This window comes from Nothobranchius furzeri, chromosome 2 (genome assembly GCF_043380555.1).
Source record: "Nothobranchius furzeri strain GRZ-AD chromosome 2, NfurGRZ-RIMD1, whole genome shotgun sequence".
NCBI classification, from domain to species: Eukaryota; Metazoa; Chordata; class Actinopteri; order Cyprinodontiformes; family Nothobranchiidae; genus Nothobranchius; species Nothobranchius furzeri.
The window spans coordinates 92,681,639-92,705,432 of NC_091742.1; the positions used below are offsets into that span (position 1 = coordinate 92,681,639).

At 42.0% G+C, this 23,794-nt stretch overlaps 1 protein-coding gene across 1 annotated transcript; it reads right to left on the reverse strand.

The window, feature by feature from the left end:
• Positions 1-1,752: 1,752 nt before the first annotated feature.
• LOC107374362 (zinc finger and SCAN domain-containing protein 31) lies at positions 1,753-23,785 on the reverse strand. The gene is made up of 3 exons (XM_070548301.1): positions 19,972-23,785; positions 18,941-19,303; positions 1,753-2,677 (listed from the first exon to the last, which is right to left on the reverse strand). The coding sequence occupies exons 1-3, from the start codon at positions 20,141-20,143 to the stop codon at positions 1,914-1,916; spliced, it is 1,299 nt and encodes a 432-aa protein (XP_070404402.1). The 5' UTR covers positions 20,144-23,785; the 3' UTR covers positions 1,753-1,913.
• Between the last annotated feature and the right edge of the window lie 9 nt (positions 23,786-23,794).

Consider the following 23,794-nt stretch of genomic DNA (forward strand, 5'->3'; position numbering starts at 1 on the left):
ACCTATTAGGGTTGTCACGATACTAAAATTTCAAACTCGATTGGATACTGGGAAAAAACTCGATACTATTTAAAAACACCCATTTATTGAACAAGTTTATTCAAAAAATAACATTCCTCAATTTATATTGCAAAAATTAAATGTTAAGAATTAAGTGTGTAAAGTGCTTAAACCTTTCAAGTATCAGCATTTTTTAAAGCGTGCATACAAAAACTGGCGAAAGTTAACACTTTAAATCATGAATTGTTTCACTATATATACACCATTTGCAGAGTGATGTTTTGCTGCTTAAACTCTGTTTAATGTGCATTTTTGTCATAAGATGTAATGCCATATATTTTGTTTTGTACTTTTGAACAACTCTGTTGGTCAATAAAGGGAGAAAACGAATTTCTCCACAGTAGGACAAAGGTACATATACCGGTAATCTTAAAAAAAAACAGATTGGCACACGTCAGTGACGTCATTAAAAGCGCAGGTTAAATTAGCCGTGGCTAGTTTGTTCATGCCTAGAAATCCCAGACTCGCTCCAAACGAACAGGGGAATCATGTTAATGATTCCTAACAAAACCTTTTGACTTTGAGATGTTTTGGTGCAGATAATGTCTTATTTCGAGGCTGCACCATGGGTGCCCGTCCGTACCCGTTATATGGATATACACTGATGGAGATTCGCCGATGGATCTAAATACCCCGGGGAATCCAAGTAGCACCAAAGTGGTCAGCGTGAGTAAACAAACGTACTGCATGCTAGAAATTAAGTCCGGGTTGCAATAAACGGGAGTTTTCCTTTAAGCACATAAGCGTGAATATATAACTACGTGTCGGACTTGGTATGCTAATTAAGTTGGGCTGTGAAGCGCCTCCCAAATTCGCTGTTTGTTTTTGTTTATTTATTTGGCAGACAAAACTTGGATCGGAGACAACTCGCGTGGGAAATTGCAATGTCGCCATGCGGCGTCTTCTTCTGTTTGTCTGGGAGGCGGAGGCTGCTTTACGGCATCTGGCTGTCGTGCGTGTCGGTGTACTTGAAGAAAGCTGTGTATAATATCGATATCACAGGGATGGAATATCTAATTTAGATACCTAAATATAAATCGATGCTAAAAGTGGTATCGATTTTTTTTGACAACACTACAACCTATAGGCTTAGACTGCTGGAGGACATAGTGACCACTTTCCACACTTTAGTACTTCTATAATTTCTCTCTGAATTGCATTATTTTCTGCAATTTAACAGTTAACTTTTTTCTCAGTTTTTCTCCCCAGAAGAAGCTACAACGGTGTTCTGCTGAGCTGTGGTAGCCTCATGGTAGGGTCCATCGACTTGAACGCTGCTGCTAACCACTTAAACATTCTCCCTCTCCTGATAACATTTTACTTTCTTTGACATTGAATGTGCTACTACTAGTTTACCCATTTAATTAATTATAGATTCACTAAGGTAAAGACAAAATAAAGTTTATTTCTTAGTTAATAGAAGAAATCACTACTAAGAAATCACAATATAGCCATAAAAACCCTACTTGGAAGTGCTTGAGGCAGGACTAGCTTATAACTCTCCCTTATTACATCCGAGGTTAATTTTTTGTTTTAAAAAAGTTTTTTGAAGCTTTGCTGATATAGGCCACTTTTTACTTTTAAAAAAGTGCCATTATGCATTGTAAAACAAAATACCCACAATAAGTGTTTCAAATAGCATTTTGTGAACAGTGTTTTATACGGAATAAATAAATAAATAAATAAATCTGCAGTTTGCTCTTTAATTGTATTAATTCTCATGTTTTGAGTCGGGTTACTTTGGTGAGGAAAACATTTAACAAACACATTTTAAGAATCAAGAGTGAAATTTTACATGAGAATATTTGTCTGAATCTCACTCTACAGATCAAACCTGGGAAAAAAAATACTTCTCACCTGTGGTGAATTTTCATGTGACAAGTCAAATGAGAACGCCTAGAGAAACATTTACCACAAGTTTTACAAGGATACGGTTTCTCACCTGTGTGAGTTTTCATGTGACTAGTCAAATGAGAACCCATTGAGAAACATTTACCACAAGTTTTACATGGATACGGTTTCTCACCTGTGTGAGTTCTCATATGAGTAGTCAAGTTATCACTCCTAGAGAAACATTTACCACAAGTTTTACAAGGATACGGTTTCTCACCTGTGTGAGTTCTCATGTGACAAGTTAAAGACTTGTAAATGAAAGATTTCCCACAGAGTTTACATGAAAACCGTCTCTTATCAAGATGAGCCCTCTTGTGTCTTTTTAGTTTCTGACCGTCTACATTGTCTCTGTGATCTTTGGTTTGTGGAAGTCTTTTATTCCATGTCAGTTCTTTGTTGCCATTTGGTTCTGAGTTTTCATTCCTGCTTCCATCCTGATCTTGGTTCTGAGCTTCAGTAGAACTCTGACACAAAGATTGGTTCCTGCTTTGTTCTGCTTCAAAGTTTTCTATTTCTTCATGAGTAGTAGAAACAATGAAGGAAACATTTTCCTGCTTCAGAATGAACTGCCCTTCATTCTGATGGAAACAAAGTTCTTGCTGTTCCTCTTTGATCAGTGGAGGTTCTGGTTCCTTTTGGTCCAAATTGGAGGTGGTCTCCAGGTTAGAAAGCTGCTGGTCAGTCAGAACCTCCTCCTTTTCCCAGACATTATGCTGTGGAAGTTCTGGACAGGAAGAAAGACAAAGCAAAAGTTTATTAACGCAACAATTAGAGCCAACAATCAACAAATTGTTTAAATTTTCATTATTCCCATGAGTTTCTTAGTTAACTCACGATTAACCGCATATTCAGTACAATCATAAATGTACTGCGGTGTGACATTTTTCATGTGTTGAGTTTTTAGACAGTTCGTAGTGAGCAACCAACAGACTTTAAAAACAATAAAAAATGCACTAATGTGTGATATAATAATTATTTAAAGAGTTAACTTTGACAGTTCTAGTAACAATTACAAACACAGGAGGAGAAAAATGTGTGGAGATGGGGAGGAATGGCTGGTTGGCCTAAGCCCTCCAGAGAGCCAGCTCCCCCCACTGGCCCAAAAGGCATCTCCGTTGCCAAAATGCCACCCAGGGCATGGAGACCCCAGCCCATCTTGCAAAGGCCCAAAGCAGCAGTATTGCAGAGCTCCACAAAGTCCAAGAGAACCAACGCAGCCCCACCCCAGCAGAATATCTACACCCATTCCTGCATTTGCACAGCTTCCAGAATATATAAGACATAGGACATCCAGGTAAGGTTGGGTCCTCCCCCTCCTTGACATCCCCCATGATGGACAGCAGAAGAGCCTAGGTCTACCCGAGGCCCCTGAGCCCGGGCCAGGCACTGCCGTATGTTCCCGCCTTCTTCCCAGCAGCATACATGTCAGGACCCGACCCCCAAGGCCCCGCCCAGATCCCCACACGGGGCCGGCCAACCCCACACCCCGAGACCCCAGGCCCCCACCCAGACCTACGCAGGGGCATTGAAGCCGCCAGGCAGCAACCCATGGCCATCACCAAGACCCCCAATGGGCCCCACTCCCAACCACAAGTAGTCCATCTCCCGAGGCAACCCAAGCACCTCCAGAGGGGGACAGCAGCCCCCCAGCCCCAGGCGCCCCCAGTGCACCCACCCTCAGGGAACGTCCGGACATTCCAAACTCAGACCATCCACCCCATCACCCACATCACCCCGCAGGACAATATCAATGACCCCCCATCATCGCTATGTGATAGAACCGATCAAAGGAGCCCAAAGAGATTGACATGAAGAGGAAGCAGAGGCTGTATCAAGAGCAATATGATTTAACAAAAGATTTCTATACTGGTTAATGCAAAGAGTAGCTCTATTTTTCCAATTCATGAGGATAGTTTTCTTAGCGATGCATATGGCAGTCAGAACCACGTGAATCAAAGATGTTTCAATTGGGACATCGTCCAGGTTTCCCAGCAAACAAAGAGGGGGGAAGTTGGGATATGACATTTCAGACACATCTTCACACACTACTCCAGAATTCCTGGACAAGTGGACAGGACCACAGTGCGTGAATGTAATTGTCAGGAATGTTCTTTGTTTAGTGTGTACAGGTGTCAGACAACACAAACCCCATCCTGAACATCCGATGACCTGTACCGTGTACTGTGTAGGATTTTGTACCGAATTAATTGTAAACTGGGGTGTCTGATCATTTTAAAAGTTTTTAAACAAGTTTGGGACCAGAAGTTCTTGTCGTAGCTGACTGATAGATCCACCTCCAATTTTTCAATAGGGATTGCTATTCTATCATCTATTTTGGACAGTGTCTTATACACTTTAAACAGTTGTTTGTGGGGCTTGAGATTATAGAAGTCTAATACCCTTGGTGGTGTTTTTAATTCTACTTTATTGAGCTTAAATTTTTGTTTAACTACAGATTTAATTTGGTGATATTCTAAAAAGCTATTCTTATCTATTCGAAATTGGGAGACTATTCTGTTAAATGGGATGAAGTCCAATCCTTTATATATGTGTTCCAGTTATAGGATTCCTTTACTTTTGCAGTCCAGAAGGTTCATCATTTTGCAAAATATCAGGATTATTCCAGATAGGTGTGCGCCTGCATGGTATTAGTGGAGACTCTGTCAATTTTAGATACTCCCACCATGCTGCCAGAGAGGTGCTGAAATTAATATTTTTGAAGCTTTCATGTTTTCTTATGCTTGAGCTAATAAGTGGCAAGTCTGAAAGCTCTATCGTATTGCCAAGTGTCTGTTCTATATCTAACCAAGACTCATCTAGTGGGTTATTTTGCAACCATCTTGGTATATTACAGCCTGTTGGCTAAGAAATAATGATAAAAGTTGGGTAGATCCAGTCCTCCTCTATCTTTGGTCTTCTGAAGTGTTTTTATGCTAATTCGTGGAGGTTTATCCAGTCAAAGGAATTTAGTGTCCAGAGATCTAAACCAGTCAGCTGGTGGCTTGTTTGGGATCATTGAGAATAAGTAATTTATTCTGGGTTAGACCATTATTTTAATTGTAGCAACCCTCCCCATTAGTGATATCGGTAAGGATTTCCATCTTGCAAGATCATCTTCCACTTTCTTTAAAAGTGGGATGTAGTTTAGTTTGGTTAGATCTGCCAACTTGGGAGATACATTAATTCCCAGGAATGTGCTATTCCCCGACTCCAATTGTGTATTAAGCAAATTGACAAAAGAGAAATTATTTGGTAGAACTGTGGCTTTTAACCAGTTTATTGAGTAATCTGAAACTCTTGAGAAAGAGTTTATCAGTTCTATTGAATGGGAGAGAGAGGATTGAGAAATCTGGAGAAAGAGTAAAACATCATCTGCATTAAGACTGATCTTATGTTCTATTTTCTTACACTTTATGCCTTTAATACCTGTTGTTTGCCTAATTGCTGCTACTAGTTTCAATGTTTCTACTGTAAGAGAAATCTATCAAATTAAGTAATCTATGCGAGTTTGTGGATGACTGTCTATCCTTAATGAAACCAGTTTGGTTAGGGTGTATTATAAAGGGGGTTACCTTCTCTAATCTTTTTGCCAGGGCTTTACAAATTATTTTAAGATCAACATTAATAAGAGAAATTGGGTGATAGCTGGTAGGAAATACAGGGTCTTTGCCTGGTTTTAATAAAAACTAATATTGGCTGAATTCATGTTTGGCTGTAATCTGCCGCTCTCTTCGATCTCCCTCACCATTCTGAAAAATGTTGAAGCCAGAATGATCCAGAATTCTTTGTAGAACTCTGCTGGGAACCCGTCTGGACCTGGAGCTTTCCTATTAGGCATGAATTTAAGGGCTTCCTGGAGCTCAGATGATGTTAGTGGCAAATCCAGAAAGGTAGCTTGGCTGTCTGATAATTTAGGAAGTGTTTTCCTGTCTAGGAACTCATTGATCTCGTTATCAGATGGGTTTATATGTGGTGAGTACAAAGTTTGGTAAAAGTCTATGAAAGTGTTGCTTATTCTTTCAGGATCATAAACTATATTCCTGGTTGAGTCTTTAACAGCAGATATGGTAGTTTTCTCTTTATTTATTAACTGGTTAGCTAAAAATTTACCTGATTTATTACTATGTTCAAAGTTTTCTATTCGTAGTCTTTGTGCTAAAAATTGTGTCTTTCTGTCGATAATTCCAAGAAGTTCTAATTTAGCTTTACGTAATTTGCTCAGTAACTCTTCTTCTGTGGATGACTCTAAAGACTTAATGATTTCTTCTAACTCCTGAATACGTTTGTTTTGTTATTTTCTTATGTGATGAGAAAGAGATTATTTTACCTCTCATCACTACTTTCCCTGCCTCCCAGAGAACAGTTGCTGATGTTTCAGGCAGGTCGTTATGTTCTATATATAAAGCCCACTCCTTTTTAAAAATTTCAATAAAACTTTTGTCTTTAAGCAGTGATGTATTAAACCTCCAGTTTTTGCTTGGTGGGATTGTCTTCTTGTTTACCAGAGTTAAAGAAACCGGCGCATGGCCGCTGACAACTATGGGGTGTATCTCAGTGTCTGAAATGCCAGCCAACAATGAGCTGCTGACTAGAAAATAATCCAAACATGAATGAGAGTGATGGACGTGTGAGAAAAACGTATGCCCTCTACGGTTAGGATGAAGAGATCGCCATGCATCACAAAGCCCATAATCAATCATGTACTGTTTAACTATGTTAGTGGATTGCCAATTGCGCTGAGTCCCAGCTGTACTGAGCCTGTCTGTTAAAGTATCCATCCAAAAATTAAAGTCACCTTCAAGTATAAGTGGACAGTCCAAGGGTTCGGAGAGTACAGAGAAAAAATTATGAAAGAATGAAGGGTCATCAATATTTGGACAGTATATGCTGGCGATACATAAGCTTTGGTTCTTTATAGATATTTTTAGTATTATAAATCTACCCTCTGAATCTGAAACTGTGTCCAATACTGTGAAATTGGTGTTTTTGTGTAATAAAAAAGCTACACCTCTTTGCCTAGAGTTATAGCAGACAGAGAACATGCTGGGAAACTCAGATGTTTTAAGTTCATCTGCAGATGTGGCAGATGTATGGGTCTCTTGTAATAATATTACGTCTGCTTGCACTCTTTTTAACTGATCAAAAATTTTTTATCTCTTCTCTGGAGCCAGCTCCATGTACATTCCTTGAGACAAACCTTAGTGCACCCATAAATGTGTGTGTGTGTGAGTAGCTAGACTATGATGCCTTCATGTGTATGAGATAAAATAAGTAACTAAACGCATACATTAATCTGATAGTAAATAATAGAATGTAAATAATAAGGGTATCGTTATAAATATTATCATTTGCAATATTAAATCTTACCCAACGTTTAAATTTCTACCGTTAATGTCATTTGAGCACAAAAAATGCACTTACAAAGCTTCCCATAGAAATATTATATAATATTTCATAAGTCCCAATTTTTTTACATGAATTTCGTCCTTGGCTTCAGCCCTAACAAAATATAATAAAATATGTGTGTGTTTCTCAGATGTAACCCCTTTATTGCCAGGTTTATTTTCAAAACCAGAAGTTTGAAAACTGTACAAAAAATGAAAAAATCAAATCATTTTTGTGTGTTATGTCCAGATGACCTTTTTTGTGGGTAAGTTGTCACAAATAGGCATAAAAATATTTTTTGCTCACTTTGTAGTTTTTGTGTGATGTCATATTTTCTAAAATACGCACGTTAAAGTCCTTTGAGCACAAAGGACTTACAAAGATGGCCAGTTGAACACTTTATTAAAGCACATGAACGAGAGCGAGAGCGAGAGAGAGAGAGACCCTGCACAGAAGCCCTCGGGTCGGGCCGGGCTTCGGGCCAATGACTGTGTAATTACCTCGGACACGGGCCGGGCGCCTTTATTTTTAATCAAATTCATAAATAAAATTGAAACATTAAATCACTCAAGAAAAGATTCCCATCTGAGCTGGACACTGCTCAGCGCAGCTCACTGTCAGCGTGTACTACATAAGGTCCACAGCGAGCTGAAGATGTGGAGAGGGGCTTGGAGCGCATCGCAGAACCAGAGTGCATGCGGGAAGATTCCTCCGACTGAAGCGAGCATTTTCCAAACCCTGTCTTTCAGAGAGACTTGTCACTTAGAAAATGTTCCCTGATTATGAAACTTTGGCTGAATAGTCCTTGATCCTGTCTCCTATTTGGCAACGCATCCAGGAGCCGTCTGAGGAGAAGCCCAGAATCTGACATCCTCGTCCGCTCAGAAAGCGCCGATATGATTACGCACAAGCGTGACGCATCAACCTGGTCTCACAGTAAGACCGGGTTGGACCTGTTCAAGTTTACGCAGACAATCTTTACATTTAGAATTGGCATACAGATGTAAAATTAATGCAGTAAAATATAAAGCTTTTTATTTAAATATCGATTCATTATTTTACAAGCTCAGAGAGCCACATCAGATGGATGGAAGAGCCGCGGGTTGCCGACCCCTGGTATAGCCTATAAAATGTCTGAGCTGAAGAGGATGTGAGATTCTGGGCTTCTCCTCAGATGGCTCCTGGATGCGTCGCCACATTGGAGATGGGAACAAGCACTATTCAGCCAAAGTTTCATAATCAGGGAACATTTTCTAAGTGACAAGTCTCTCTGAGAGACAGGGTTTGGAAAACACTCGCTTCAGTGGGGGGAACCTTCCCACATGCACTCTGGTTCTGCGACGCGCTCCAAGCCAATCTCCACAACTTCAGCTCGCTGTGCACATATGCGCTGAAAGCGAGCTGCGCTGAGCAGTGTCCAGCTCAGATGTTCAGATGGGAATTGAACGTTTGTTGGAACAGAGATGGCCAGTAGTTGCAACGCTTTCAGATCCAGAAGTCACACAGCGTGGGAAACAGTACCTGGATCTGAAAAACGATCAGTGGATTCTTCTGGGTGAGTTGAAGGAGGTGCTCAAGCCTTATGAGCAAGCCACTAATGTTCTTAGTGGTCAATCTTATGTCACAACCTCTGTTCTCCCCCCACTGCTGAAGGGTCTTCTGAAATCGACTCAAAACAAATCCTTTGATTCTGCTGCAGTGAACACTTTCCAGAACAGTGCAGAAGAGGAAATCATGTCAAGGTGGCAGCCAGAGGTATCTGCATTTCAAGAAGATGGGAAAAATGTGTCACTCATTGCTGCTGCCCTCGATCCACATTTTTGTAAACTGAAATTCCTTTCTCCAGAGGATGCTCTGAAACTGCAAGTTGGAGTACAGAAGGATGAACTTGACCTCAAAAGGGAGCAGAGATCACAGCTACAGCAGGCAACTGTGGGGCAGGAAGCCTCAGCAAGTCCCCCAACAAAGAAGAGGTCTGTGTTGGACACTTTGTTGGGTACAGATTCTGAGGAGGAAGTTTGTAATGAAAACACTGACCAGGGTGGGGACGGAGAAAATGAGACGATGAGGAAAGAAGTACTGTTTTACTTTGGGGAAGCACCTATTCCAAGGGATAATGACCCCCTTACATGGTGGAAGAATAATGCAACAAGATTCCCCACACTGGCTACTTTAGCCAAATCATATCTGGCTGTACCTGCCACATCAACACCCTCTGAAAGGCTTTTTTTCTGTTGCTGGAAACATCGTCACCAAAAAAAAGGGCAAGCCCGACTGCTGAGCATGTAGAAATGCTAACATTCCTTCACACCAATGCATGACTGCTTCATGTGATGAATATGATTGGACGGGGACACACACACACACACACACACACACACACACAGACAGAGAGAAACAAGAGAGAAGGCAGCAAAATGGATGTTATTTTTTTAAAGAACACTTATTTTTGCAGAGAGCAAAGAGAATGTTTTTTTTTTTTTTGTTCAAAGACACCATTGCTGCTGTTTATATTTTATTTATTTGTCGTTTTGCACAGCATTTAATTTCTTGTTAAATGCTACCTCTAAAATAAGATTGTACTACTACTTTATTTTGGATTTTTTTTAATTAAAACAACAATGCATAACTACTTCATGTGATAAACAAAAGAAAAGGCAAAGTTGATTTTATTTTGAAAACGAACAACACATTTGCAGAAAGCAAAGTGAATGTTAGATTTTGTTTGTTAAAAGACGCCATTGCTGCTATTTATATATTTTTTGTTAAAAATTTTCCTTGATTTATATGAATAGTTTGCACAACATTTAATTTTTTGTTAAATGTTATCTCTAACATAAGATTGTACTACTATTACAACAACTTTATTTTTGAATTTTTTTATTAAAATGTGTTCAAATGAAGAAATTTGCATTTATTTCATTGACATACATAAATTAGTAATAATCAAACTGCTATACAAGTCAAATAATTGGGAAATAATCAATAATTTAATGTAATCAAAATCTAATCAAATTAACAAATTAATCATTAGATTAATCGATGCATCGAAAAAATAATCGCTAGATTAATCGATTACAAAACTAATCGTTTTGCCCAGCCCTAGTTGGGATGCTGCCCCCGCGACCCGGACCCGGATAAGCGGAGGAAGACGACGACGACGGTTTTGTAAACCATATCGTGCGTGTTGTGTACAATATCAGAGCCCCCTGCTGGTAGAAAACTGCATAGCAGGGCTGATGCAACTGATACAACTTAGCACCACAAGCAGCAGGACTTCCTGGCCTAAAGACTGGTTTATGCTTCTCCGTCAGCTCCGCAAGGGACAGACACGCACGGATTGACGGAAGCGTTTTGCTCTCATACTTCTCCGTCTCCTGGAGAGTGTTGCAAAGCAATTGCCCGGCAGGACAACAGAGGGCGTAGCGCTGTTCTGTGGTATCCTGTCATGTATCGGTCCAAGATAGTGTGTTTATATTGTGTTTTTGTATATATAAGAGACTTTTAACACGGACATATTTATCTCTCATTCTCCCACCTCTTCGTGCGCTCCCCACCTCTAAACCCACGTTTCCTGTCATTTCCGTCCACAAATAAAACGCTTGCTGTGCATCTTTTCACTCCTCCAGTCACGGGGAAATTAAACGTTCATATTTTTAGAGTTTTTTCGCGAGGTGTTCTTCAAGCTTCTCTGTGTCTGCCGCTAGTTATCCTCGGCTCTCTTTGCAATGGTGGCGTTTTAAACAACAGCGGCATCCTGACCAATCACAAGCTTGCGTAATCCGTCTCATTCGACGGATGTTTAAATAAGTGGGCTCGACTCTGTACGTACTTGTGTGCCTGCCGGAGCCCTACGCAAGGTCGGATAATGGTGTTGAGTGTCTCCGCACTGACGCAGACGGAGAAGCATAAATCAAGCTTAATACTGACTTCTCGCTAAAAAATATAAATTGCCATAATTTTATCATCGAAGGACACAGTCACGAAAAGTTTTGTGATTGTTTGTCATCCACTCCTAAACAACAATCAATAGTCAAATGATGACGTAATTAAGGCTCTACTCCCTCACAACAGAGAAAGTCATGTTTACTCGGAAAGCTCCCAATTGTACCCTTTTGATCTAACCAATATGAATCACTGCCAAATAACAGTTGACATGTTGGGCTCACTTAGCATCCAGTACTGGCAGGTGTTGAAAGAGGGCGGGGCTGTGGCGGTAAGGCGAATTCAGGTGTAACGCCGCAGCAATACGTTTGCCTCTCATTTCCTCATTCCTCAACTTATCTGCAGGAAATTTTGCATGAGTGTGACTAATCTGACCTCAAACAGATATGTATGCAAACATCCGGTAGGTGTGGTCTATTTTTTCCAAATAGCGCCTTCTAGGACCATTGAAACAGTAAGCCCCATGCCATGCTTTTACTGAGGATTATGAAAGTTGGTACACTTATGCAGTGTCTCAGAACCTACAAAAAAAGTCTATGGAGCCACTTTCCAAATCCGACAGGAAGTCGGCCATTATAGTCACATGACTATTTCTTCTTTTCATTTTTGCACATGCTTAATTAGAGCTAACTTATCGTAGAGTTCTTGACCTACGGACTTCAAAAAGACATATTTCCCTCATAAGCCACTGGGGATCAAAAGTTGTGAAAAAGTTCTCAAAAGTATAATGTGTAGACATGGCTAAGCCTAAAATATTGACCCGTTGCCACGTCAGTGGGTGTGACCTATTTCTTTAAAATAGCAGGCCCCTAGGGCGATTAAAACTATCAGCCTCATGCCATACTTTTACTGAGGATTATGAAATTTGGTACACATATGTAGTGTCTGGCAGGTTTCAAAAGAGGGTGGGGCTTAAGGAGTATGGTGAATTTAGGCATCACACCATGGAATTATGTTTGCCTCTAATTTCCTCAATTCACATCTCATCTGTGCAAAATGTAATGTGATTTACACTAATCCAACCCTAAACAGATAATTATACAAATTTTCCATAGGCATGGCCTAGTTTTAATATAGTGCTCCCTAGGACCATCACAACAGTCAGCTATGTGTCATGCTTTGACTGAGGATTATGAAATTTGGTACACTCATGATGTGTCTTGACTTACAAAAAACTCTCCTGAAACCATGTTTCAAAACCAACAGGAAGTTGGTCATTTTGGTCAGATGATGCCATTTTGTCATTTGAACACATATTATATTTTAACTAACTTGTCCTAGGGCTTTAGGCCTATGACCTACAACTGATAAGCCATTGGGAATCAAAAGTTGTCTAAATAGTTTTCAGCTTGGTTTATTAACTTGCAGACACATGATCAGAGCTATATCCAACTTAGTGTGTGTCATCACAAATCTCAAGACAATGACAGTGTCATTTCCTGCCATCACCAAAGCCACTACCCCTGACAACAGGATGTATATTGTTTTACTCTAAAAAGGTCCACCTTTGACCCTTTGTATAGAATCAACATGAGACACTGCCCAATGACAGAAAACATGCTGGTGTAATGCAGCATTCAGTAGAGATATTTCAAGAAAGAATGGGGTTGTGGAGGTACGGCAAAATCCGATGGCATGCCGTGGCCTTACAATTGGCTGTAATTTCATCATACACACTGATTTTCACCAAATTAAACACAACAGATGTTACAGCCTCTCAAAGAAATGTTTGCAAATTGTTGGCAATTGTAGTCTTAATTTTGCCACAGGGCCCCTTGCAAGCATTCATCTCTTTAATAACTTCTACAAAAAAAAAGGTCATAATACGTCAGTATGACTTTCTTGTTTAATCCTTGTAGCTGTGTTGAATGTTAACTTGACAAGGTTTGTACACTCTGTGAGCCCCTAGCTGCCTTTTATAAACAACAAGCTATCAACAAGCAATCCTATCCAATCCTGATACCATTTAAATGTAATTATTGTCCCATAATAAAATAAGTCTGATACTCACTCAAAAATGGAACCACAATTAGCCACCTCCTCTACATAGATGACATAAAACTGTATATCAAAAGCGAGCGAGACATTGACTCACTGATCCACACTGCCAGGATCTACAGCACTGATATTGGAATGTCATCTGGACGTGAGAAGTGTGGCCGAACGTTGACAAAGGAAGGGAAGACAATAGATACAGGAGAGGTCTCACTCCCAGAAGGAACAAAATCAGACCTTGAGGACAGCTACAAATTCCTTGGTGTCCAACAAGCAAAAGGCAACCTCGATGAGGCTAAAAGGAAATAAGCCACAACCAAATACTTAAAACAAATGAGGCCAGTCCTAAGAAATCAGCTCAAGGGCAAGAACAAGATTTGGGAAATAAACAGCTACGTCCTGCTAGTAATCAGATATCTGTCAGGAATAATGAGAGTCAGTGGACTAGCTAGTGTGAGAGCTTGATTCCTTGATATTTTGAATGTTATATATAAATGTGTTATATATAAATGTGTATGCTGGTCTCATAATGTTTAAATGTCCCCTTAAACCACGAACCAGTCAGAATTGTATATTTTTCTAAACAGACCTCATAAACCCTAATTGTCTCCATAAACCACCAGGTTGTCAAGTCATCATAAGCCTGTGGAAATTCATAAGTGAAATGTATGTTTGTTCTGATATGTTTTTCTTATTTTTGAAGTGAAACTTTTCTTCTATGGGTAAAATCAAAATTTTTGACATACTTTTCGTGTTGACCAGATGCAGGGAAAGGTGAGTCCTTATAAACCACCAAAAAGTCATAGTGGCTTTATAAACGATATATGCACGTGTGTGTGTGTGTGTGTGTGTGTGTGTGTGTGTGTGTGTGTGTGTGTGTGTGTGTGTGTGTGTGTGTGTGTGTGTGTGTGTGTTGCTGCGGTGTAGAAAAAAATAAAGCTAACTGTGCCATGCAGATGTAAAGATCCAGAAGCAGATAAAACAGGGAAAGAAATGAATTACAAAGGTCAAGAAAAGGAAAAAAGAAAAGAAAGTGTTGTGGGTGTGAGGTGGTGAGGGAACAGGTGAACATATCTAAACACGGAACTAGCAGCTATAAATCCTGACATGTTCAAATCCAGTGAATGCTGTTAATAATAATAAAGTTGTACCTGATGTTGTCTAATAAAGCCAGTCTGTTACTCCTCGTTCTTTGTAGAAACAGTTTATCTACGGAGATCACAGCCCGCTTCCCATCCTGGAACTTCTTGCGCAGCGGGAAGAGAACTCGGCGGCGATCCAGAATGTCTTTAGGAAACTGGTCGTTTACGCTGTAGTCTTTACCTTTAAGCTCTCTCCCGCGGCTTTTAACAAGATCTTTCTGCTTAAAGTGCTCAAATTTAGCCACAATGGGACGAGGTCTTCTGCTGTCTGTTCTCCTGGCTCCAAGGCGATGTACCCGATGAAAGGTGATGTTTCCAACAGTTTCCTCAGGTATCTTCATGTGGGTGTGGAGAAAGTTCTTGATGGTTTGTTCGGTTCCTCCGCTTCTCCTCCGGTCTGCTCTGGAAGGCCTGCGAACACCATCTCTCTCATGCTGCGTGCCTGGAGATCCAGAACTGTCTCCTTTAGAGTGTTGTTGTCCTGGGAGATCCGATCAAATCCTTCAGTCAAGGAGGAAACCGATTCCCGCAGAGACACGTTCTCAGCAGCGAGCCGCTCCACCTGGTCCTGGCTAAACTCGAGAGATGTTCAGAGGTCCTGGAACACCTTGTGAAGAACCTCAAGCAGGTAGAGTCATCCCTCAAATCCCATCAGCCATTTATCTATGGATTCTAGTAAATCTAGGACATCTTTACAGGGAGATGAGGCTTCGGGGGAGTCCTAGGGACGGCTCCTCTTGGTCCCTGGTGTTTCCATCTCAGCTGCTAATTTCTTTGGTCCCATGACAAATCAAAAACTCATCAATATATGTTTGCAAACTTTCTAAATTTTCTCCACTTACCCCCAGGTTGAGTGAGTTATATTTACCAGATTTATTTATTTGCGTTGTCAGTGAATAAATTAGGTGAAAATGCGTCTTAATTGTTTGTGAAAGTTGGTTAACGAGCTGCCATGTGTCCGGTGATCGGCCGTCAGCGCATGCTCAGTCCTATCATTTCTCTGGTGTCTCTGGCCTCACATCATCACACAAACATGCACATAGGACTTTGGGGGTGGACAAGTCAGGGGGTGCGGGTATGGACCCCATTTCCACATTCCTGTTGCACATTAAACACTTCCACCAATGACATTCCACGCAAACACTTACTTAGGGCCTTGGGAGTAAGCACATAAAAAGGCATTTGGCAAGGGGATCTTTCAGCCTCATCCCGAGTGCTGGTGCCTACTTCCAATTTTAAACTGCACTTAGACACAGAGGGCTGTGGGGGGAAGAGGGGTGGTGTGGTGGCATCAGCTGGCGTAGGTCAGACGATGCCTGCACTGCCCGCTGACCACAGCCATGAATACACCTTATCAGCACGCATCAACACTGTATTGAAGCAGGCGGAGGGAGACTAGGGGCCTTAGCACACCTCTGTTGTCGCTTGGCTTCCCGGGGCTGGAGGCTAGGAGGGGGATCTGGCCATCTGGCTGGGGTCTGAGTGGTGGGTCGCTTTGCTCGGAGTTGGGCGGGGGAGCCTGCTCATCAGCACCCCAGCAAAAAGGGATGAACTCTGGGAACCGGTGATGGCTGTACCCTTTGTGCAGCAGTACCGGGACCAGGTTGAAATGGGTGTGTATGGATAGTATGAGTTGGTGTCTGGCGGGCATTTTTGTGAGTCTTAGGTTGTATGTGCATGTGTGAGCATGGACGGGGGGGGGGACGGGGGGGGGGGGGGGGGGTGTATGACTGTGTTTGTGTATGATTGTATATATCAGGTGGGGCCTTTGACTCCTCCCCTCTCCTGGGCCTTCTTTTGCTGCTATTAGGGGTTGTATGAACTAGTCGACTAGTCGACTTCACTGCTCTGTAGTGACTTTTTATGCCTGTCATCAACTAGTCGCTGTCACGTGATAATGACTGACAAGATGCAGTCCTCGGAAAAGACAGCAGGTGATGAGCTCCTGCGCCTCGGGAGGCGGAGGCGACGCGCTGTGCCAGAGCGTCGGTACTGACACCGGCGGTAAAACGGACATTTAACCAAACTGTGACCTTTTCCCTCTTGCAATTTTACCTTCTCCTCACCCCCATCCTAATCTTAACCAGCTTGCGCGTGCAAAGCTCTGATCGTTGACGAGCTCCAGACATCTGCGTCCTGAGCACCGCCATTGTACATTATAGGTGTTGCCACCTCAAAAACAAATTAAACACGTGACCGTTCATGTCGGCTCATTTCCTTTAATGTTTTCTGTCTTTTATTTGTGCCTGATGCTTTTCGCTGCTGCGGAGCGAGGCGCATCACCTGTTTTGTCCTCCGGTGACGCACGGCCGGCGAGCATCGTGCACTCCGCTGTTTTTGCGGTGGGTAGCCCCAAAATTACACTATCTCCGCTCCGCCCCCACCCTCCGCTGCCGCTCGCTTCCAAACTCAAATATAGAACTGCAGTTCAAAGGTAACTCATGAGGTGAATATATGAACCCAGGTAGCAGTTTCTCTTTAGGATTGAGAGGAGATGCAGGAAGATAATAAACAGACAGGACAGAAAAATAGTCAAATAAAAACAAGTTAGTTTTTGTACCTGCTGGTTGCAACAAACAGACACAATTGAAGGTAATCAGAAGTGAGGAACAGAAAATGAAATAATTATTTTAATGTTTAGAGCAGCAGAAACTCTGAGAGGCTGCAGGCGCATCAGTGAGTTTGCGGCCGCTGCGCAGCGGGAGGGGGGAGATGGCTGAAGTAGGATGCAGAAACTACCGTTGTTAAAAGAGATGTGTTCGAAAATGGAGGCGCAATTTTAATTGTCAAAAACTCCAGTGAACCTGGGTCCCGGGTCGCTGGGTTCCGGGCTCGGGGTGGGAGGCTGCGGGTGGGCCTGTGGGCTTGCCGCTGATATCCCCCGGGACTCTGCCGGCTGCTGGTTGTGGCCCCCCGGGGCAATCCATTGCGCCTCTTGAGGGGGGCAGGGGCTTTTCTGGTCGCAGTCTCCCTGGGGTCCCTGCGCTCTGGGGCAGCTCCTGGATCTCTGGGGCTTGGAGCTCCATCCATCTCCTACGCATCTTTGGGGGGCAGATCTGTGACCCCTCACACTCTCTATTGGACGCTCCTATAGAGAAACCTTACATATGCAAGCGTGTGTACGCACACAGGTGCTCACATGGTGCTATCATAAGTATGGACTTGGGCACGTTCAACACATGTCAGCTGTGGTTGCCACTAAATGCACTGTGATTTATCATCGTGTGATTGTTCAGTTAAACAATGTTGATTTAATATTTCCTCATCAGGTTGACGCAGTGATAGCTTGCTCCTGTTGTATTGTTGTGTGTCCCTTTTCTTTTGTTTCCCCTCCTTCTGTAGGTCTAGAAGCAGATTGAGTGTTTTTGTGGAAACCCCCCCCCCCCCTTTTGTCTCTTCCTTTCTCTTTCACCTCTGACTCCGTGTCTGGTCCGTTCAAAAAACAATAACAATAAAGTTTTAAGTATCAGGCGTGACATCAAAAGCAGACGCTTTGATGCTCAACCTGAGAGTAAATCTGTAAGGCTTGTCACCAGCATTCAGACATCAATTCTGTTTGCTTCACAGCCAGACAGGACATGGGTAAAAAAAAAAAAAAAAAAAAAACAATTACAAACACAATCAGCTGATCTAAAGATGTTATGGAAAATAATGAACCTTCAGGTTATCTTCTTACTTGCTGCTAAGAAAATGACAGAAAGAAACAAGTTCACAACATGTTTAAATGGGATATTTGATTCTAAAACCACTTGTTACATTCCACTGTGCTGTCATGTGGGGTCTTTACTGCCTCTATAGGGAGCCTAAGTCTCTTCCCTTTCTGGTCGGCTCACGGGTCCTCAGAAGAACGAAAACATGAATGCAAGTCAACGGGGCTAAAAACGCTATTTCCTAACCTTACGCCCTGGATCGCACATATGTTGTACCGCAGTTTGAATGAAAAATAATGATGAGTGTTTCGACCACGCCACTCAAGTAGTTTGAGATTTATCAGTTTGAAAAAGTTCGTAATTAGCATGACTACATCGGCACGTCGCAAAATGGTTCTTTTCTCCTGCGGGAGGGATTTGAAGTTCGCTGAACTTACAGCCATTTTCCCTCTGTTTTCTCTGCGTCTGGTTCGATGACGTCACTTTCGTGAAGCGCATTTGTAGTCCTGGACTTTATTTCAAACAAAACCTAAAATACAGTTTCTCCCCGTTCGAAAATAAGCACGTTCTTGGTATCAAAAGGAGTGTTTAAAATTCACGGACATCATATGTGAAATCCGTGGCATATAAGAAGCGGAATTAGAAAACAGCGTTTTTAGCCTGATTGACCTGCATTCATCTTTTCGTTCTTCTGGGGACCCGTGGTCCAGATGTAGATGGGCGTGCCTTAGGCTCCCTATAAGCACTCCAAAATTGAATAAAAATTGTCCATTCATTTTCTGGATTCAGGAATGATGTGCCTAAAATATGCAATTTCTAAAAGTCCCTTATCATGACATCACAGTTGGGAAACAGCATAGAACTCCTCACCTGTTGACCCTGGAGGAGCAACAGCTCTGATCTCAGCCTCAGGAAGCAGTGACAAAAGGAGCTGGTGTCTGTCTGGTTCTGGTCCATGGTGGTCTCTGTCCTCATCAGCAGGAGTCACAAGGGAGGTAACCGTCTCCTGCTTCAGTACAAGCTGCTCTTCATCCTGACTCATGCAGAGCTCCTCTTGTTCTAGAACCTGCAAAGGTTCTGACTCATCCTGCTCCACTTTCATCTGTGGAGGTTCTGGTCCCTCCTGTAAAGGTTCTGGTTGTTCCTGGTCCAAACTGGAGGTCCTCTCCTTGTTCCAGAGCTGCTGGTCAGTCTGAACCTCCTCATCTCTCCTGACATCATGCAGCGGGAGTTCTGGACAGACAAACCAAACAAAAAGATGAATCATGTGACAATAAGAGAGCACACTTCACTTTAATCATCTGATGCATCTGAAGATGTTTTAGAACATAATGAACTCTTAACCTGACAAACAACCACACACAGTTCTACAGTCAGAGATGAGAACAGCAGGTGTGTGTGTGTGTGTATCAGATTCATTGATTTAGATTCTTACGGACTTCTGGGATGGACACACAGGTACTACAGGTGAGTTTATAGAGACATAAACATCCAGATGTTCCTCAGATGCATCAGTCTCTGATGAAAACGGGACTGAGATGTTTTCATGGAATCATCTCCACTTTGAAGCTGCTGACAGCTTTGCTTGGTAATGTCCACAAACAGATCAGACTAACAGAAACTTCTAAACAAGTCTCTGATTGTAGAACATCAGCTGGAAACGTTCACTAAGTCTTTAAAGTTTGTCTCTTTTAAACGGATTTAGTGGAGTTGCTGAAAATGAAAAACTTCCTAAAACCCCTGAAATGTTATTGATTTATTTCTCTAAAGTGGAACAAAGTTTACCGGCTGATTTCAGCTCACTTGTGTCAAAAACCTTCAGAACAGCAAACGGACCCAAGCAGACTGTCCTGAGATTGTGTCCTCAGTAAAACCTCATGAGTCCCGCTGCTGTTTCATACCTATTCTGTGTAAGTTGATCTGTGGTTTCCAGCTGATCTCCAGCAGTCTGCGCTGACGATCGATCTCTTCCTCGTAGCGGACGATGGTTTGTTCAAACTCGGAGAATATTTCTGCAGCAGCAGCAGTTAGCCGCTCTCTGATAAACTCTCTCAGAGACTGGGCTGAAGACATTGTTGCTGCAGAGCCTCAGAGGTTCACCTCACACACCCACACGACAAGCTAACGCTGCTAACGAGCAACAAGCCAACGCTGCTAACCAGCAACAAGCTAACGCTGCTAACGAGCAACAAGCCAACGCTGCTAACCAGCAACAAGCTAACGCTGCTAACCAGCAACAAGCTAAAGTTGCTAACGAGCAACAAGCTAACGCTGCTAACCAGCAACAAGCTTACGTTGATAACAAACAATAAGCTAATAATGCTAATAGCTTTTGGTTGGCGGTTCTGTCTACAGTCTCTGTTGGTGAGCAGCGTAAAGGTGCACTACCGCCACCTGCTGGACTATAGTTGGAAAAGCATGAAGAGCAACAACAAGGACGAGATAAAGATGTGGATCGCAGACGCAGTTTCGGTTGAAAAGGCGAGAGAGAAAAATATTTAATGCCTTTTAAGATAAAAAGGCAATTCACAATACCAAAACACAAAAGATTAAAAAAATATATAAAACAGAGAAAAAACGAAGAAATTGACATTAAAGTGTGTAGAAAGGGAGAGAGAAAATGAATAAGAAAGATGGAAATCAATGGATCCCGGCAATGGCTGGGTTGGTAGAAAGAGTAGAAAGAAGGAGAGAGTAGTGATGAAGGTCATACAAAAGCCAGCATGAGCAAAGTGAGTTTCCAGCTGCTTTTTAAAGGAGACCACTGAGTCCACTGATCTCAGGCTCAGGGGGAGAGAGTTCCAGAGTCTGGGGGCCACAGCAGCAAATGATCTGTCCACTGATTTCCCTCGTTTCTATCATTTTCTCTCTCCCTTTCCCTACATTTTTATCATAATTTATTTTTCTCATTTTAATCATCTTTTTAATTTTTAAAAATATATTTCCTATAATTAAAATTAATTGCTCTTGTGAAGCGCCCTGTGATTTTTATCTTGAGACGCTTTATAAAAGATTGTTTTCTGTCTTTCCTGAAAGAGTTGGGCCCCTCCAAGCCTGACAACACTGTCATTCACCTTTACTCCAAACAAAAGACCTCCTGAAGCATGACGCACAATAACTCAACAACAACTACAACATGTTCATCTAAAGCACATCAGATAGAAAGCTGAAACTAACAGCTAAAAACCAAAGATTCACATCCTGGAGAATGAAGCTCCATCAGTCAAGGTGGGGCCTGATCAGAAGCTGCCGCTGTGGGGGCTGAGAGGTCCCTGGAGGAGGGCTTGGAAGCATCCACACCTGATCTAGATGTCCACTTCTGTCCCTGTTTGTCCTCACCACCTTCAGTCCTCCTGGGCTGGTCTGGCCAACACCCAGCAGAAGGGTGTGATGGTTTCAAAGTGGCACCAGTTGGACTGCAGCCAGCAAACGTCCGTGTAACATACCAGTGGTCACATTTTCACCAACAAATTGACCAGAAATTAACTTTCATTTGCAGACACAAATGCTCCATCTGTCTGGCTCAGAAAAGAGAACTCTGCTCCAGTCCTGAGACCTGACATTCTCAGTCAAGGTCTCATGCAGCCGAAACTTCTGCGTCGTCACTCTGAGTGAAGTTCACCCTCCTCAAAGTTCCCAAGTGACTTTACAACTTATAGGTTGAAATGATCAAATGTGTTGAATGAACAAGATGTTTAAATCAAATGTTTGAAGAATCTGTGCTTTAATCAATGATGGATTGAATATCATTCTTGCAAAGATCCATTTCAGATTTCACCTACTCCAGATCAGCATGTGTTGATCTATCAGTACTCATACACATTATAATAAGATGATTTTTAATGTTTAACACCCACTTCACTTTAAAACATTCTCATTCACACAGAGTTAACCATCTTTGTATCTAAAGGAAGGACTTCTGAGGTATTTTTGGTAAAGCCCTCAAATGTGTCAAATTCTGATTTGCCAAATTTATCAACAATGTGATTCCATAAAACAGGAATTACTTCCTGATTAATGCTGTTTCTAGGGGAAGCATTTTGAAACCATCTTCTCTTTTGACATCAAACCAATGCCTCTCTGCAACGCTGCAGGTGATATCACAATGTCCATCCATCCATCCATCCATCTTCTGAACCCGCTTGTCCACGTAGGGTTGCGTGGGGCGCTGGTGCCTATCTCCAGCAGTCAACGGGCAAGTAGGCGGGGTACTCCCTGGACAGAGAGCCAGTCCATTGCAGGACAACACAGAGACACACACACACACACACACACACACACACACACACACACACACACACACACACACACACACACCTAAGGACAATGTAGGCAGACCAATTAACCTAACAGTCATGTTTTTGGACGGTGGGAGGAAGCCGGAGCACCCGGAGAGAACCCACGCATGCACCTGCCATTAAAACACTAATTGTATTTATTGTGTTTTACAATTGTTCTAACCAAATCTGCAGGCCCTGTGGTTGAGCCCATTGTTGCAACATGCTGCCAAAGCCTTATTGGCTGCCTGACCTGCGCTGAAGAGTGGAAGAAAAATTCTGCGTTTTGCCCAAAATGTCGAGCAGATGAGTTTGACATCAACACCGTAAGAGTCACTGGACTCTCTGATGCCCTGGCTGCATTGGGAACTGCACTCTGGCAGTAATATTGAGCTTAAAGCGTTATTTTAAGCAATTTTTTGTTCTGTGTTTCACTGAATGTTGTTCAGTTATAGATGCAAAGCACTTTTCACTACAAATATGAAGGATTTGCTTGGTGACTTTTTGTTTTTACCTCATTTACAAGCTAAATGACCTCATGTTTGCACTATCTTACATAATGATTGTACTGAAAGTTCTCATACATTTTTATAATTACAATTGTCTGGGAATTGTTTCTACAATAGACTTGTTTACCTGTCTGGTATGTTCCAAATCATTTTAATCATCAAGCACATGACATTTCTGTTCTAAGGCTCATGCTCAAATAAGAATTGGACCAAAATAGTATGTGTGGGAAAGAGGTAAGGGGGGGTTACCTTAGTGATGCCAGACAGTTAACATTAATGTTTATTAGCTCAATCTTTCAAATAACAACTTAAAGCTTTGGAAGAAATGTAAAACTGTTCCATACATCCTGATTTTTCAGTTGTAAATTTTTTTTTTGAAAAAATGTTCAATTAATTCAGCTACTGGACGACACCAGAAGCTGCAAGAAAGCAGTGCTAATACATTTTCTCAGACATATCTTTCAGTCACATTCATTAAGAAGATCAATGCATCCTGGAAAGGAGTATGGTCACCATTAACCACAAGATTAAAAAGAAGAGACATGTCAGGGTAGTCAATTGCAAAGTCCTGCTCTGCATGGATTCTGTCCTCTTCAGCTGAAAACGGGTTCAATTCAATTCAATGCAATTTTATTTATATAGCGCCAAATCACGACAAGAGTCGTCTCAAGGCACTTCACATAATAAAAATTCCAATCCAGGTCAGTTCATTAAGCCAATCAGAAATAATGTTTCCTATATAAGGAACCCAGCTAATTGGATCAAGTCACTTACTAGTGTCAGTGACTATACAGCAATACTCATACTAAGCAAGCATGCAGCGACAGTGGAGAGGAAAACTCCCTTTTAACAGGAAGAAACCTCCAGAGAATCCTGGCTCAGTATAAGCAGCCATCCTCCACGACTCACTGGGGATCGAGAAGACAGAGCAGACACAC

What these genes read in the sequence shown, in the direction of transcription:
- LOC107374362 (XM_070548301.1), bottom strand. Translation starts at nt 20,143, where the DNA reads ATGTCTTCAGCCCAGTCTCTGAGAGAGTTTATCAGAGAGCGGCTAACT. An exon ending in GATCAACTTACACAGAATAG is followed by an intron (nt 19,304 to 19,971) that starts GTATGAAACAGC and finishes TTGTCTGTCCAG; the next exon opens with AACTCCCGCTGCATGATGTC. An exon ending in TGCTCCTCCAGGGTCAACAG is followed by an intron (nt 2,678 to 18,940) that starts GTGAGGAGTTCT and finishes CTTCCTGTCCAG; the next exon opens with AACTTCCACAGCATAATGTC.